The sequence below is a fragment of the Hemiscyllium ocellatum genome, chromosome 25 (assembly GCF_020745735.1).
Source record: "Hemiscyllium ocellatum isolate sHemOce1 chromosome 25, sHemOce1.pat.X.cur, whole genome shotgun sequence".
Taxonomy (NCBI): domain Eukaryota; kingdom Metazoa; phylum Chordata; class Chondrichthyes; order Orectolobiformes; family Hemiscylliidae; genus Hemiscyllium; species Hemiscyllium ocellatum.
The window spans coordinates 36,542,591-36,561,166 of NC_083425.1; the positions used below are offsets into that span (position 1 = coordinate 36,542,591).

General features: G+C 42.8%; 1 protein-coding gene across 5 annotated transcripts in view; it reads right to left on the reverse strand.

Annotated features, from left to right (window-relative positions):
- Positions 1–18,576, reverse strand: part of LOC132827829 (epsin-2-like) — a 95,478-nt gene that overhangs the window by 8,296 nt on the left and 68,606 nt on the right. For 4 of the 5 annotated variants that reach the window (XM_060844569.1, XM_060844572.1, XM_060844571.1 and 1 more), the window contains 3 exons: positions 6,379–6,492; positions 5,027–5,186; positions 2,673–2,870 (listed from right to left, as the gene is read on the reverse strand). In XM_060844569.1, the coding sequence (XP_060700552.1) occupies positions 2,673–2,870; positions 5,027–5,186; positions 6,379–6,492 (472 nt within the window). The remainder of the gene's footprint in view (positions 1–2,672; positions 2,871–5,026; positions 5,187–6,378; positions 6,493–18,576) is intronic. The other variant, XM_060844570.1, reaches the window with a different exon arrangement.

Sequence of the window (18,576 nt, forward strand, 5' to 3'; positions counted from 1 at the left end):
ATTACATCCTTCCTACAGCAGGGAGACCAGAATTAAACACAATATTCCAAGAGTGGCCTAACCAATGTCCTGTACAACACAAAATGATCTCCCAACTCCTATACTCAATACACTGGCCAATAAAGGCAAGCATACCAAATGCCTTCTTCACTTTCCTGTCTATCTAGATCTCCACTTTCAAGGAACTATGAACCTGCATTCCAAGTTCTCTTTATTCATCAACACTTCCCAGGACTTTACCAGTAAGAGTATAAATCCTGCCCTGATTTGCCTTTCCAAAACAAGCACCTCACATTTATCTAAACTAAACTCCATATGTTGTTCCTCGGTCCATTGGCCCATCTAACCATGGTCCTATTATAGTCTGAGGTAACCTCCTTTGCTGACATTACACCCCCAATTGTGGTGTCATCTGTAAACTTACTAACCATATTTCCTATGTTCACATCCAAATCATTTATATAAACGATGAAAAGCAGTGCGTCCAGCAATCCTTGTGGCACTCCACTGTTCACAGGCCTCCAGTCTGAAAGGCAACCCTCCACTACCACCTTCGAGCTAGTTCTGTATCCAAATAGCTAGTTCTCACTGCATTCTATGAGATCTAACCTTGCTAGCCAGTCTGCTTTAAGGAAGCTTGTTAAACGACTTATTGAAGTCCATCTAGATCACATCCACTGCTCTGCCCTCATCAATCCTTCTTCAAAAAACTCAATCAATTTAGTGAGACACGATTTCCCATGCACAAAGCCACGTGAGAACCATAGAAATGATATAGCGCAACACTTGGCTCCTCTCATCCACGCTGACCCAGAGATACCCTAATGCCCTTTCTAATCTCATCTTCCCCAACCCAGCAGTTTACAGCACTTCAGGTGCAGGTCCATCATTTTAAAATTAATTTTGGGTCTCTCCTTCCACCACAAACTAAGGTAGCGAATTCCAGACATTCATCACCCTTCTGCATATGAAAGATTTTCGTTGTCGCATTTCAGACACCTATTACCTATCATATGAAAATGTTTCCAAATTTCATTTAGATGGTCCAGTTTAAAAAAGAATATTCTTCTCCCCCTGCTCTGAACTTGCTCCAACCAAGAAAAATTAACTCTATCTAATCCCTTTATTGTTTTAAACAACTTGATTATAACATCCCCTAACTTTCTAAACCAAGGGAATAAAAGCTTAGGCTATATTTTCTGGTCTCATACTTTAATCTTTCAGCCCTGACATCACTCTTGTGAATCTATGCATCCTTCCTGAGTTGTGATACCAGAACTGAGCACGATTACTGTCAGTGAGACAGATGACGTCAGTAAGTTGGAATCGGGGGAATATTGAGTGGGGAATCGAGGGGAAGGGATCTCCATTTAATTTTCCATAACTAGGCACTGCAGCAACATGGGGACTTGATGGTGCAGTGGTAATGTCATGGGACTAGTAATCTAAAACCTCAGGTTAATGTTTTATGGACATGGGATTGAATCCCACCACGGCAGATGGTGAAATTTGAATTCAATAAAATCTGGAACTAAAAGCTGCTCCTGTGGTAGCCATGTGACAATTGACGATTGTATCATAGAATCCCTACACTATGGAAACAGACCCTTCAACCCAACAGGTCCATACCACCCAGACTCATGCCCCAACCCTATTATTCTATACTTATCCCTGACTAAAGCACCTAACCTACACATTCCTGAACACTAGCGGCAATTTAGCATGGCTAATTCACCTGACCTACACATCTTTGGACTGCAGAAGGAAACCAAAGCACCTGGAAGAAGACACGATGACAATGTGCAAACTCCACACAAACAGTTGCCCGAGGCTAGAATCAAACCAGGTGCTTAGTGCTGTGAGGCAGCAGTGCTAACCACTGATTAAAACCCATCCGGTTCACCAGTGTCCTTCAGCGAGTATGTCTGCTGTCCTTTCCTAGTCTGCTCTATGACTCCAGACTGACAGCCGTGTGGTTAACTCTTAACTTCTCCCTGAAACGGCCTACAAGGGTAATAAATAATTCATATCCTGTACAAGAAAGAAATACGGAAAATGGCAGAGAAGCACCCTGTCCAATCCTGGAGTCTGTTGAAAATGTGTTGCCCTTCATCAGGCTTATGCCCGAAACGTCGAATTTCCTATTCCTTGGATGCTGCCTAACCTGCTGTGCTTTAACCAGCAACACATTTTCAACTGTGATCTCCAGCATCTGCAGACCTCATTTTTTACCCAATCCTGGAGTCTCTTCACCTCGCGAGAGCGGACTTGGCATTAACCCTTGATCTATTGGGACAGCAAGATACAAGTCAAAGCATGAAATGTTTTTTTTTCTGTAACACTGCTTTTGTCTGTGAGGGAGCTTATGAGCTGGAGGAGCTTTATCTTTTGGTTGAAAAGGATTAGTAGAACAGAAATTGCTTCCCATTTACCTGGTTAGAGACAAAGAAAACTGCAGATGCTGGAATCCAAGGTGGACAAGCAGGAGGCTGGAAGAACACAGCAAACCAGGCCGAGTCAGGAGGTGGAGAAGTCAAAGTTTTGGGTGTAATCCTTCTTCAGGACCCTCTTCCTGAAGCAGAGTTAAATCTGAAATGTTGACGTCTGCACCTCCTGATGCTGTCTGGCTTGCTATGTTCTGCCAGCCTCCTGCTTGTCTACCTCCCATTTACCTGGTGTCGTGATACCTGGTAGAGCACTGGAGGTACTGGTGGTTGACACTGTTGCCCATGGATCTACACTGGATTGGTGAGTAGCAACTGGGCCAGAAGGCTGGGCCCACGGATCTGTATCCCACACCTGCGGAGAGGCAGAATCGGTGTCTAAAGATGGCCAAGAATTTGCTGCGTTCGGGATGGATGCTTTGGCACCTGAAGGAAATCACATAAAATATGTCAGCATTCTATACCGTCATAACAAATGGTGCATTTGAGACAGGATTCCTACCAGGAAGCTAACCTCTTGCTCAGTGCAGCAGTGAGTGCACCCATCCCTCTTCCCAGAACTCAGTCCTCCTCTTCCTAACACACTGGTCACACATTTCCCCCTCATCTCAGCCCCACATCAGTCAGACATAATGGATATTGAAGGCCAATTGATCTGTTGTTGGTCTCAATGGGGGCGATGCAATAAAACCACTTCTTGTCCACACCCTCAAAAGTGTAGGTATTGAAGGGCCTGTGTTAGCTAATAGTTAGTGGCAGGTCCAGATTTGTGATCACACTCACAGCAAGCCTCTTTTCTAAAGAATTACAGCTGCATGTGCAGAGATTGAAACCAGACTGAAACAGCAAGAACAATGTCCAGAAATAAGCCAAGCAATGTTCAGAATACACTGAGTGGGCGATAGTCACAGAATCCAAATTCTCCGAGTGAACTTAATTTGCAGCAGTGCGGCCTCCTGCCATACCCAATCACCCCTGCTCTGCACAGACATTATCATCTCCAGATCAGTAGGAGGTGCTATCCTGGAGCTCACTGTCCTATGAAATACAACTTGGGGCCAGTTCCCCCTCTGTTCAAGGTGAACAGGCGAAGCACTGATCACCCCCCTCCCCTCCCCTTCCCTGCCCTGCCCTGGCTCTCCATCCAACAATCTGAATTGGGAGGGTCTATACTTTAACCTTTTTGGATGACAATAGGAACTCTGCCTTCAGGATATCCTAAAGCTAAAGAAACACTGATCAGAACAACACTGATCAGAACAACACTGATCAGAAGAATTATGTTGTTCTTGAGTATTGTTGAAAAAGACACATTTTGTCATAACTTTTCATTTTGCACTCGTCCGGACAATTTGCAAGAAATGTCAGTATAAAGGAAATATATGAGAGGAGAGCACTAATTGACTGACCAGTGGATTCTGATTGGTAGAGGTGTCACCATGGGCAATGCACCAGTTAATAATGCCTCTCAGTGAATTGTCAAGCTTTGCTTAAATTTTATATTTTCTCATCTCTGTGACAGCCAGAACATTTTTTGGTTTCACGACAGCTTCCTGTTAGTGGCAAACACCATTAGTGCTCTCATACACAGAGGCAACGTGAAACAACTGACTTCAGCTACCGGTTAAATCTTTGAGATACCTCACCCACTTATGGTAATCCGAGGTAGACGGGGCATGTTTCAGGATTATAGGTGACCGTCTTAGGCCCAATCTTTGAGTGACATACAGTGAGGAATGATCTGTTCATTGTAGCCAACATCCCACAGAATGTCTTTGAAGTGCCCTATTTCAAAGTCAAGCTTGCACAGGTGAACAAATAGCTCAGGTCCTAAATATGAGGTTTTGGATAAGGCCAACATTATAGCGCATGGAACTGTAGGGATCTGAATGTGATAACTGACCAGTGAAGGTCACTTTGAGTTGGGCAGGACATTGAGAAAAGGGAGTTTGTTTGATTGTTACATTTCAAACATGAATTTGAGTCAATTAAGACATGTAAGGACACACTGGGATGGTTTTATGTCTCAGCAAATGATAAGTTTGTCAGATGCTGGCGCCTCTGAGGCTGATGAGGGTGGAGTATCAATTGGTCGCTCAATGTTTAAGGACTAGGAGGAATTTTGCTCTCATCGAGTGGCTGCTGGCACCATGTCCGACAGGATTGACTGCTGGAGGGTAATTACTGGGCCAGATTCTCTCTCGGCACAGAGATTCTTCCATGCTCCTATTGCTTGGATTCTGGAGGAGGACAACAGACATTTCCATAGTGATGCTTTCCGTGATCCAGGATTCTGGACATTCTCTGCCTTCCCATGGGAAACAGGGACACAGGAGAGTTACTGACACATCATGTTAACTGAGATACAGCACGCACAAACTAATGCTACAGATGTGGCTGTAATTGGGATTTCCTGCAACGGCTTGCTTGTGGAGTGGGAGGGTGTTTCAGTTTGTTGATACTGACAGTGAGGGTGTCAGCAGCTGAGGGTTGAGACTCCTTATTAATGTTCATACAATCAACCCCATACCACAAAGTTCAAGTGATGACTCACAATTAAGCCTGTGATTGCAAAGCCTTACCCAGGGTATCCCAGAGATCAAGACATGCTGCAGAGGGAGGCGAGGTCACATTGCTGCTTCCCCACGGATGACTTTGGGTGGAGCTGTCCCATGGGTCAGTCCTGGTTTCGGTTGCAGTCACTGGCGCCCCAAAGATATCAGCCAGCTCCAGCAGCGAGGACTAGACAGTGGATGAAACACACACTGAGAGACAAGTGGGTAACTTCGGCCAATTCCAAATATTCCCTCCTTCCAACGTCTCCCTTCCCCTTCTGGAAACAGTTGATTAGAATCTGGCTCCATTCAGATGAGGTAGGCTGACCAGATTTCAGCCATTCGTGTGTGCCCTGGGTCATTTGGCCATTGAGACTCCCAGTAATTGGACAGCAATATGATGCAGGAACCCTGGTTGAATGTCTAATCCGGGGACATTGGAGTTAACTGCAGCACCTTAGGGTTGTGATGCTGCCAGTGTAGAGTTGCTTGGTGTCTCCCAGTATTGTTATGCATACACAATTGGCAGATGTGGAGGAGGATGCCTGGAGCCTCTATAAGTATCACCCACGAAATGTTACAACCTCAGGGTGAAGAGGAAGGAAAGGGTGAGGTTCAGTGGCCAAGGGTAGGTTAAGAGACACCCTGTGGCTATTAGAATATCATCGATACATTACAGATTAGCACAAGCTCACGTATACACAGTGCCAGGCTATCCCAAAGTGCTTCACAGCCAGTTACTTGTAAAGTGTAGCCACTGTAGCTACTTAAAGAAACACACTAAATCGCAATCATCAATGAATTTAGTGACCTGATCATTTTATTTTGTGATGGGGATCAAGGGATAAATACAGCAAACTTTTTATTAATCAGCACCTAATGGACCAGGAGAGTGCCAGTTGATCAAATGTTCTGGATAATCAAGAGGTCCATGTAATCAATGTAAAAACACACATTAAGTAATAGAAACTTATACTTTATTTATGGAATAAATTACTTAAACAATAATGCAACGTTGCCTTCATTAAAACTTAACTGGCAGAGAACCTTCTTATTTGCACTCTCAGCTGACTACTCAGACGTTGTGGAGATGTCTGAGTTACATCTAATACAGTAACCTTCTGGTATTTGAGGCACATAATTTTTGCTGGTTCAGCAAGACTGCCACTTAATAAGGTGCTGATTAAAACAAAGTTTGCTGTATTAGCCAGGACACCCGGGGCTTTCAGTGTCAGACTGAACCATGTACTCAAATCTGAGCAGTGGGATTCGATCCTGGTGATTTTAAGGTGAGTGTTTTGCTAACACAGCCCTGGCTGACAGCTATATTGTTTTCAGGGAGGCTGGCCACAGTTTGAGAGAGGAAGAGTTGGATATACCTCATTTCTACCCTCGGCTATTTCACTCTCTTTGCGACTTTGTTCCAACGCTCGCTGAAGATTTTCATCTTCTTCCTCATCATCCTCGTCAAAGGATGACCTCACTCTTAGTTCCTACAAAATAAGAGATAAAAATCTCCACAAGTTAAGTAAAACTTGTAAAAAGCAAAATGTACTGAAAGAAGCAACTAGAGAAATAGTCCCATTTTCCCAACAGATTCTATCATAAACACTTGGCATGGATCAAGCTGATACCTTTATGATGTCACAGGATGAATTACCTTCATTACAACAAGCATCTCATCTTCTTACAAATGTTTTGCTACACCCATTCAAAATGGCTGAGATGGCAGCTCTCACCCTTTATATAATAACTTTAGTGAGACCACTCTGTGGCACTGTTTCTGACAGAGGTGAAAATTTTGAGTGGGTCATCTGGTTCAAAGTTCAGCCAGTTGCCGCAGAACTCGACAGCGTTATCGATGTTCTTAAGCGGATCTGCCAAGAAACCCAAGTGTAGAGATTCACAACGACACTTGGCATCACCAGGTACCAAACCAGATGACACTGACTCTGCCACCACTGAGTCACTGGCTCAAAATACCTCACATTGTGTCCATGGATTGCCAACTCTAGGTTGATGTATTGATGCCTAGTTACTTCACTGTTCAAGTTCGAGTCTAATCTTTATCCAGCTTGATGACCCAGGTGGAACTAAGATATGATTTAGAATAAGAATAAATTGAAAGAAAATGCTAAATAAATTGGCATCACTTAAATGAACAGATTGCCAGATGGGTTTTGCTCTCAGATGCTGTGGGCAGGTTGGGTGGAGATACTGGAAAATTTGACTTTAATTTTTCAATCCTCGTTGGACTCAAAGTGACATCAGAGTACCATAGATCTCAAATGTCCCACCTCATTCAAAACCGCACAAACTGGTAAGTACGGATCAGTCTAATGTGAATACTGGAAAAATTACTAGAGATCATTGTCAAGTTCAAAATGAATTTGCACTTTATTCAGGTTTCTGAAGGATAGTCAGCATATTTGTTAAAGATAAATCATCTCTGAATAACCCGACTGAGTTCTTTGATGAGGTAACAGAGTAGGGTGATGAAGATAATGCAATAGATGTTGTGTACATGCACTTTAAAAGAACACGTAATGAAATATCACATAATAGACTTAGTTAGGAAATAGAAGCAGATGGAATTAACGGAACAATGGTAATCTCAGCGTGAAATTGACTAAGGCGAAGGACATAGAGAGTAGTAATGAATAAAATATACTCTGACAGGAGAATAATGTGCAGGTTATGAGGATGATATGGAGGAGTTACATGAATTGCTCCTTAGAAGAGGTGAATGTGATGGGTAAATTACTTTCTTCTGTGCTGTAATGGTTCTCCAATTCTGAGAGGATGATGATATCAGTTCCCTCACTATTATTTGATATAAATGGCATGAACTTGGGTACAGAGAGCACAATTTCCAAATCTGAGGACTACATAAAACTTGCTAATGTAGTAAAAGTGACAAATGCACATACACTGACTAACTAGGCAAATACACAGCAGATAAAATTTAATGCGGATCATTGATACATTTTCAGGCAAACTAACACAGAGAGGCAGTATGATGTAAATGGTACCAATGTGAAAGAGGGATGCATGAGCAGAGTGGTCTAGAGGTGCCTATTCACAAATCTTTAAAAATAGAAGTGTGTTTGATAAAAAAAAAGAGAAATAACAACCCTTGAGCCTACTCACTGCATTGGGGTGTTCATTATCTCAGGGGCCATCACTGGGGCCACGGAGTACAGCTGAACTTTGATCTCAGCTCCAGTTTGCTGCACTGCTCCCACATGTCTCATCCCCTCAGTGTCCCCTCAGTGACACCAATCTGTCAATGTGTCCTAGCCTGTCAAAACCTTTAATGCTATACTTGCCAGTGTGTCCTTCTAAACTCCAATCTTTCCTTATACAACAGCTCTCTTGTCCCAGAGTCTTTCACCCCATCTTAGTCAAAGATATCAATCTGTAGGTGAGGATCTCATCTTCTTAACCAATACCTCAACTAGACTACATCACTTTGCAGCTTTATTATTCTGCCCAGCTCACTTTCCTCGCTTAATTGTTTATCATCAATAAACTTGACACTTAGTCCCTTTATGAGGACATAATGCACAATCATTAATCAAGATTGGAAATAGCCAAGGTGCAAATCTATTAGTTACAACTTAACTTGTTTATTCCCCCTTGATATTTTCTGACAATTAAACAATCCTCAATCTATTGTTAAATATATTACACCCAGTGCATGATCCCTAATCTTGTATGAAGCTCTTTCATGTGGCATCTTATCAAACATCTTCCAAAAATCCAAATAGGCTGAATTTAGTGTTTCTCTCCATCCCTACTCTGCTTGTTTCATTTTTAAAAAACTCTAATACATTTGCTGAACACGATTCCCTTTTCATAAAACCATGCAGACTCTGTGTAACCATGTTTTATTTTTCTAGGTTACTGTTACTGCTTCCTTAATAATAGATTTCAGTATTTCCCTTCTGATGTCAGGGTAATTGGCCTTTTTTGGTTTTTTGATTTTAGTCCCATTAATTTCCCCAGTATTAGAAGGACATGGCATTAGTATCGGTTCTTTATGTATTTTAATTATTTTAAGTTCCTCACTCTCATTAGTCTCAGTTCCCCTGTAATTCCAATGAGTCTGTGACCCTTCTCTCCAGGGGTAGGGTCATTTTGTGGTTTAAGAAAAAAGTAAACAGAGTTTAGAATAACAAGGGAGTCAAAGGAAAATGGATTCGAGGCTACATTTCGATCAGCTATGACCACATTGAATGGTTGAGGAGTGCATTTAAGAGACAAAATATTTTCTGCCCAATCCTAAATTATATATTTGTGTGTCCTCTATTATTAAAGCAGTTTCACAAAAGTTTGCAATTCCAATCTCTTTGTAGGAGCTCTTAAAATGTTTCTTTCTATCTTGCTAGGTTTAGCTCATACTCTGTTTACTTCCCCTTTGTTAATTTTTTGGTCATCCTTTGTCTATTTCTAAAATCTGCCGATCATCAGGTTGCTCAAGCTTTTCAAAGCCAAACTGTACACCTCTTGCTTTAATCTAATACCACGCGGAAATTCCATGGTTAGCTGATGTTCTTTAACCATTGAAGGCATTTTTTATTCATTGAGAGTAATGAATCTTTTCTTGGCATGTTTGCTGCTTCTTATCTTTCATCATAAATTAATCTCGTTTCCCAATATGAGCCAATTCATCCTTACACCTTTGCAATTGGCCTTAATTGGCTTAAATGAAAGACTCACTTCAGTTTTACTGGTTACTATATTATTCTCAAACTCAATATGAAATTCTTTCATATCATCCTTGCCCAGAGGATCTTGTACAATTATTTGTTATAAAGTTAAAAGTTTTGTTACACAACAGAACCAAAATAACCTGTTCCCTGGCTGTATCCTCAATGTATTGTTCTCAAAACTGTCCTGAATACACTCCATGAACTTATCCTTCAAAGAATATTTGATTTGTCTGTTCACATCCACTTACAACCACTGCATTACCCCTGTTATATTACCCTGTTACCATGCAGCCCGATCTTGCTGATTATGTTCTGTTGATAAGGCAATTAAGAAAGCATATGGGATTCATTTTGTTATTAGAGAAGGGTTTGAAAGAAGGTTTGTAAAGAGATGGGAGGGAGATAATACAAGCCCAGAATTCAGCGTAATACTCTGGGGAGACTTATCCAATGTTTTATAAAAGTTCATCATAATTTTCTTGATTTTGTACTCTATGCCTCTATTAAAGCTAAGAATTACATTAACGTTTGAATAGATTCCTCAATTGTCCTGAAAGCATTAAAGACTTACATATATAGATTTTTTGCGACCCCACCATCTTTTATGTTTCTATACCCCTTTAAAACTGGGCCATTTAATTAAGATTGTCCTTCCTTATTCCCCCTACCAAAATACACCACAGTACAGTTTTACCATAAATTTCATGTGATGCCCATTTCTTTAGCTTGGCTACATCTTTGTGAGTGTGTTGCTCTCCACCTCACTGTTTACATCATGTAGGTGATGATTCTGTAAAGCTGGGACCTTCAGCAACACTGAAAGGGAATAAAATGTCCCAGGATTACAAAACAGCCCAATCGGGAGCAGACTTTAGGGGATCCCAGATTAATGGGCAACTTTTCTCACTTTGGAGGTGGACTAAATATTTCCAGAATTTTCTGAAACAATATCAGAAAATGGCAAAAGCACTCAGCAAGTCCATCAACATCTGGTGGAGAAGGAAAGTGTCCATTTCAGATTGATGACCTTTTATTGGAGCAGTTCTGATGAGAGCTCATCAACTTGAAACATTAACTTTCCATGGCCTGACCTGCTGAATATTTTCAGCATTTTCTGTTTCTATTTCAGATTTCCAGCCTTGATAGGCTATACCTTCCATTAATAGCTGTTACATAATTTACATATTATGTAAATCTAATTTATGTAACATAATTCCATGAGCCAAATATACAACTAGAGTCAAAGAGATGGACAGCATGGAAACAGACCCATTCGGTCCAACTTATCCATGCCAACCTCATATCCCAACCTCATCTCGTGCCACTTGCCAGCACCAGGCCCATATCTCTCCAATTCCTATTCATATACCCATCCCGGTGTCTTTTAAATGTTGTAATTGTACCAGCTTCCAGCACTTCCTCCGGCAGCTTATTCCATACATGTACCACCCTCTGCGTGAAAAAGTTGCCCCTTAGGTTCCTTTTATATCTTTCCCCTCTCACCCTGAAACTATGCCCTCTAGTTCTGGACTCCCCAACCCCAGGGAAAAAGACTTTGTCTATTTATCCTCTCCATGCCCTTCATGATGTTAAAAACCTCTGTAAGGTCACCCCTCAACCTCCGACGCTCAAGGGAAAACAGTCCCAGCCTATTTAACCTCTCCCTACAGCTCAAATCCTCCAACCCTAGCAATAACCTTGTAAATCTTTTCTGAACCCTTTCAAGTTTCACAAACATCCTTCCAATAGGAAGGAGATCAGAATTGCACACAATATTCTAAAAGTGGCCTAACCAATGTTATGTACAGCTGTAACATGACCTCCCAACTCCTGTCCTCAATACTCCGACTAATAAAGGAAAGCATACCAAACTTCTTCACTAACCTATCTACCTGCGATTCTACTTTCAAGGAGCTATGAACCTACACTTCAAGGTCACTTTGTTCAGCAACACTCCTTACACACCTTACCAATAAGTGTGTAAGTCCTGCTAAGATTTGCTTTCCCAAAATGCAACACCTCACATTTACCTGAATTAAACTCCAACTGCCACTTCTCAGCCCTTTGGCCCATATGGTCCGGATCCTTTTGGACTCCAAGGTATCCTTCTTTGTTGTCCACTAACCTCCAATCTTGGTGTCATCTGCAAACTTACTAACTATACCTCCTATGTTCACATCCAAATCATTTATGTAAATGACTAAAAGTAGAGGACCCAGCACCGATCTTGTGGTACTCCACCGGTCACAAGCCTCCAGTCTGAAAAACAACTCTCCACCACCACCCTCTGTCTTCTACCTTTGAGCCAGTTCTGTATGCAAATGGCTAGTTTTCCTTGTATTCTGTGAGATCTAACCTTGCTAACCAGTCTCCCATGGGGAACCTTATTGAACGCCTTACTGAAGTCCAGATAGATCACATCCACTGCTCTGCCCTCATCAATCTTCTTTGTTACTTCTTCAAAAAACTCAATCAAGTTTGTGAGACGTGATTTCCCACACATGTTGACTATTCCTAATCAGTCCTTGCCTTTCCAAATACATAGAACATTACAGCGATGTTGCACCGCCCTGTCATACCAATCTGAAGCCCATCCCACCTACACTATTCTATGTACGTCTTAAATGCACTTAAACTTGGCGAATCTACTACCGTTGCAGGCAAAACATTCCATACTCTTACTACTCTCTGAATAAAGAAACTACCTTTGACATCTGTCTTATACCTATCTCCCCTCACTTTAAAGTTGTGTCCCCTCGTGTTTGCCATCCCCATACTTGGAAAAAGGCTCCCCCTGTCCACCCTATCTAACCGTCTGATTATCTTATATGTCTCCATTAAGTCACCTCTCAACCTTCTTCTCTCTAACGAGAACAGCCTCAAGGCCCTCAGCCTTTCCTCATAAGACATTCCTTCCATACCAGGCAACATCCTAGTAAATCTCCTCTGCATCCTTTCCAAAGCTTCCACATCCTTCTTATAATGCGGTGACCAGAACTGTACACAATACTGCAAGTGTGGCCGTACCAGAGCTTTGTACAGCTGCAGCATAACCTCCTGGTTCTGGAACTCAATCCCTCTATTAATAAAGGCTAAAACACTGTATGCCTTCTTAACAACCCTGTCAATCTGGGGGCAACTTTCAGGGATCTGTGTACATGGACACCGAGATCTCTCTGCTCATCTGTACTCCCAAGAATCTTACCTCTAGCCCAGTACTTTGCATTCTGGTTAGTCCGTCCAAAGTGTATCACCTCACACTTGTCCACACTAAACTCCATTTGCCACCTCTCAGCCCAGCTCTGCATCCTATCTATGTCTCTCTGCAACCTACTACATCCTTCGTCACTATCCACAATTCCACCGACCTTAGTGTTGTCCGCAAATTTACTAACCCACCCTTCTAAGCTCTCATCCAGGTCATTTATAAAAATGACAGTGGACCCAACACCGACCCTTGCAGTACGCCGCTAGTAACTGGACACCAAGATGAACATGTTCCATCAACTACAACCCTCAATTTTCTTTCAGCAGGCCAATTACTGATCCAAACTGCTATGTCTCCCACAATCCCATTCCTCTGCATTTTGTATAATAGCCTACTGTGGGGAACCTTATCGAATGCCTTGCTGAAATCCACATACACTACATCAACCGGTTTACTCTCATCTACCTGTTTGGTCACTTTGTCAAAAAACTCAATAAGATTCCTTAGGCATGACCTACCCTTCACAAAACCGTGCTGACTGTCCCTGATCAGATTATTCTTTTCTAGATGGTTATAAATCCTATCTCTTATAACCTTTTCCAACACTTTACCAACAACTGAAGTGAGACTCACTGGTCTGTAATTACCAGGGTTGTCTCTACAACCCTTTTTGAACAAGGGAACCACATTTGCTATCCTCCAGTCCTCCGGCACTATTCCTGTAGATAATGATGATTTGAAGATCAATGCCAAAGGCTCGGCAATCTCTTCCCTTGCTTCCCAGAGGATCCTAGGATAGATCCCATCCGGCCCAGGGGACTTGTCTATTTTCACACTCTGCAGTATTTCTAATACCTCTTCCTTGTGAACCTCAATCTCTTCTAGTCTAGATGCAAGTATCTCTGTATCTTCCTCGCCAACATTTTCATTTTCTATAGTGAACACTGTTGAAAAATATTTATTTAGTGCTTCCCCTATCTCCTCTGACTCTACACGCAACTTCCCACTATTATCCTTGATTGGCATTAATTTGACTCTCGTCATTCTTTTATTCCTGACATACCTATGGAAAGCCTTAGGGTTAACCCTGATCCTATCCACCAACAACTTCTCATATCTCCTCCTGGCTCTTCTGAGCTCTCTTTTTAGGTCTTTCCTAATTTCCTTGTAACCCTCAAGCGCCCTAACTGAGTTTTCACATTTTGTCCTAACATAAGCCTTCTTCTTCTTCTTGACCAGGGATTCCACTTCCTTAGTAAACCACAGCTCATGTGTTCTATATCTTCCTCCCTACCTGACAGGTACATACTTATCTAGAACACACAGGAGCTTTTCCTTGAATAATTTCCACATTTTTAATGTGTTTATCCCCTGCAGTTTCCTTCCCCTTCCCCCAGCTGTAACTCTTGCTCGGTGGAGTACACCTATCTCTTTCCATCACTAAAGTAAACCTGACAGAATTGTGATCGCTGTTTCCAAAGTGCCACCTACTTCCACATCTAACACCTGGCCAGGCTCGTTACCCAGTACTAAATCTAAAGTGGTTTCACCCCTTGTTGGCCTGTCTACATACTGTGTCAGGAAGCCCTCCTGCATACACTGAACAAAAACTGACCCATCTATAGTACTCGTACTGTAGTGATCCCAGTCAATATTTGGATAGTTGAAGTCCCCCATGACAACTATCCTGCCTCTCTCACTCCTATCGAGAATCATCTTTGCTATCCTTTCCTCTACATCTCTGGGACTATTCAGAGGCCTATAGAAAACTCCCAGCATGGTGACTTTTCCTTTCCTGTTTCTAACCTCAGCCCATACTACCTCAGTTAACGAGTCCCCAAACATCCTTTCTACAACTGTAATATTGTCCCTGATCAACAAAGCCACACCTCCCCCTCTTTTACCATCTTTGCTGTTCTTACTGAAACATCTGAATCCCGGAACCTGCAACAACCATTCCTGTCCCTGCTCTATCCATGTCTCCATAATGGCCACAACATTGAAGTCCCAGGTACCAACCCATGTTGCCAGTTCACCCACTTTATTTTGGATGCTCCACACACTTCAAACCAGGTTCTCACTTGCCAGTGTCAAGATACTTGATTTTGGAACTCCTTACTCTCATCCTCTTCTGTACCTGTCCTACAATTTTGGTTCCCATCCCCCTGCTGTATTAGGTTTAAATCCACCTTAATAGTTTTAGCGAATTTCCCATCCAGGATATTGGTACCCCTCAGGTTTAGATGAAGACCAGAGGTCCCATCTACCCTAGAAAGAGTTCCAATTATCCAAAAACCCTACACCCTCCCTCCTGCACCATCCCTGTAGCCACGTGTTCAACTCCTTTCTCTCCCTATTCCTCACCTCACTAACACGTGGCATGGGCGGCAAACCAGAGAAAACAACTCTGTTTGTCCTAGATCTAAGCTTCCACCCTAGCTCCCTGAATTTCTGCTTCACGTCCCCATCTCTCTTCCGACATATGTCATTGGTGCCAATGTGGACCATGACTTGGGGCTGCTCTCCCTCCCCCAGAAGGATCCCAAAAAACATTCAGAGACATCACGGACCCTGGCACCCGGGAGGCAACACACCAACTATGAGTCTCTCTCGTCCCCACAGAAGCTCCTATCTGTCTCCCTATCAAGTCCCCAATGACTACTGCTCTGCTCCTCTTCTCCCTTCCCTTCTTAGCAGCAGGTACCCCACTGCTTTCCCTTGGTAAATCATTCCCCCCAACAGTATCCAAAACATTGTACTCATTGTTGAGGGGAATGGCCACAGGGAATCCCTGCACTGCCTGCCTTCCCTTTCTGTCCCCTAACTGTCACCCATCTGTCTTTTTCTTTTATCTGGGGAGTGACTACCTCTCTGTAAGTCCTGTCAATAACCCCCTCTGCTTCCTGAATGATCCGAAGTTCATCCAACTCCAGCTCCAGTTCCCTAATGCGGTTTTCAAGGAGCTGGTGTTGGGTGCACTTCCCACATTCCCATGTAGTCCGCAGGGACACTAGTGGTGACCCTTACTTCCCACATTCTGCAGGAGGAACACTCCACTGCCCTAAACTCCATTCCCATTATTCTAACTCCCGAAGTGACTACTAAAAAAAAAGGATTAGGAAATAAACTATTTACCTTACCTTGTCAATCTGGCTCCCACAACTTGTTTTTAGGTTAGAGGAGGAGGATGGGTGGGAGACACTACCCGAGTAGTGTCTCGGGTAACTCAACCACGCAAATATAAACTGTTCTACTTACCCTTCCCAGAAGTCCTTTGCTCGTTCCTCCCTCGCTGACCTGAAGTTAAGAAGTTTAAATATACTTACCAGCCTTCCCGACAATCACCTTGCACCAACGTCACCTCCTCCCGGCTCCTGCCTCTCGCTGCTCTGAAGTACATCCTGCCCCTCAGATTCCCTCCAACAACCTGCCCACCACTGAAGTCAGGCTCACCCGTTTATAGTTCTCTGGCTTGTCCTTACCACCTTTCTTAAACAGTGGCACCATGTTCGCCAACCTCCAATCTTCATATCAATAATACAAATATCTCAGCAAGGGGCCCAGCAATCACTTCCCTAGTTACCCACAGAATACACCTGATCACGTCCTGGGGATTTATCCACCTTTGTGTGTTTCAAGACATCAAGCACTTCCTCCTCTGTAACGTGGACATTTTTCAAGATGTCACCATCTATTTCCCTACATTCTCTATCTTCTATGTCCTTTTCCACAGTAAATACTGATGCAAAATACTCGTTTAGTATCTCACCCATCTCCTGCTACTCCACACAAAGGCCGCCTCGCTCATCTTTGAGGGGTCCTATTCTTTCCCTAGTTACTCTTTTGTCCTCAGTATATTTGTAAAACCCTTTGGATTCATCTTAACCTTATTTGCCAAAGCTATCTCATGTCCCCTTTTTGCCTCCTGATTTCCCTCCTACTTCCTTTATATTCTTCTGAGGATTCACTTGATCAATCCAGTCCATACCTGACATATGCTTCCTTCTTTTTCTAAACCAAACCCTCAATTTCTTTAGTCATCCAGCATTCCCTATACCTACCAGCCTTCCCTTTCACCCTGACAGGAATATACTGTCTCTGCACTCTTGTTATCTCATTTCTGAAGGCTTCCCATTTTCCAGCTGTCCCTTTACCTATGAACATCTGCCCCCAGTCAGGTTTTGAAAGTTCTTGCCTAATACCGTCAAAATTGGCCTTTCACCAATTTAGAACTTCAACTTTTAGATCTCGTCCATCCTTTTCCATCACTTTTTTAAACTAACAGAATTACGATCGCTGGCCCCAACATGCTCCCCCACTGACTCCTCAGTCACCTGCCCTGCCTTACTTCCCAAGAGTAGATCAAGTTTTGCACCTTCCCTAGTAAGTACATCCACATACTGAATCAGAAACTTTTCTTGTACACATTCAACAAATTCCTCTCTATCTAAACCCTTAACACTATGGCAGTCCCAGTCGATGTTTGGAAAGTTAAAATCCCCTACCATAACCACCCTATTATTCTTACAAATAACTGAGATCTCCTTACAAATTTGTTTCTCAATTTCCTGCTGAGTATTAGGGGGCCTATAATACAATCCCAATAAGGTGATCATCCCTTTCTTATTTCTCAGTTCCACCCAAATAACTTCCCTGAATGTATTTCCAGGAATATTCTCCCCAAATACAGCTTTAACACTATCCCTTATCAAAAACACCACTCCCCCTCCTCACTTACCTCCCTTTCTATCCTTCCTGTAGCATTTGTATCCTGGAACATTAAGCTGCCAGTCCTGCCCATCCCTGAGCTATGTTTCTGTAATTGCTGTGATATCCCAGTCCCATGTTTCTAACCATGCCCTGAGTTCATCTGCCTTCCCTGTTAGGCCCCTTGCATTGAAATAAATACAATTTAATTTACCAGTCCTACCCTGTTCACAGATTTGTACCTGCCTGCCTTGAATGTTGGACTCACTTCTTGTAAACCACAACTCCCCCCCTTCCCCTCCCCCCACCACCCCCCAAACCCCCGTACCAGTTTAAATCCTCCTGAGCAGCTCTAGCAAATCTCCCTGCCAGTATATTAGTCCCCTACCAATTCTTCCTTCTTGTACAGGTCACTTCTACCCCAGAAGAGATTCCAGTGATCCAAAAATGTGAATCCTTCTCCCATGCACCTGCTGCTCAGCCATGCATTCATCTGCTCTATCCTCCTATTCCTATCCTCACTAGCTCGTAGCACCTGGAGTAATCCAGATATTACTACTCTCGAGGACCTCCTTTTTAAATTCTTGCCTAACTTTCTATATTCTCCCTTCACAATCTCATCATTTTCCCTTCCTATGTCGTTAGTTCCTGCTGGCCCCTCTCCCGTTGAGAACATTCTGCACCCTCTCTGAGACATCCTTGATCCTGGCACCAGGGAGGCAACACACCATTCTGATTTTTCGCTGCTGGCCATAGAAACGTCTGTCTGTGCCTCTGACAATAGAGTCCGCTATCACAATCAATCACTTGAAACCTCACATACCCTTCATTACATTAGACCCTGTCTTGATATCAGAAATGTGGCTATTTGTGCTACATTCCTCTGAGAATCCATCACCCCCCTACATTTTCCAAAACAGCATATTTGTTTGAAATGGGGATAGCCA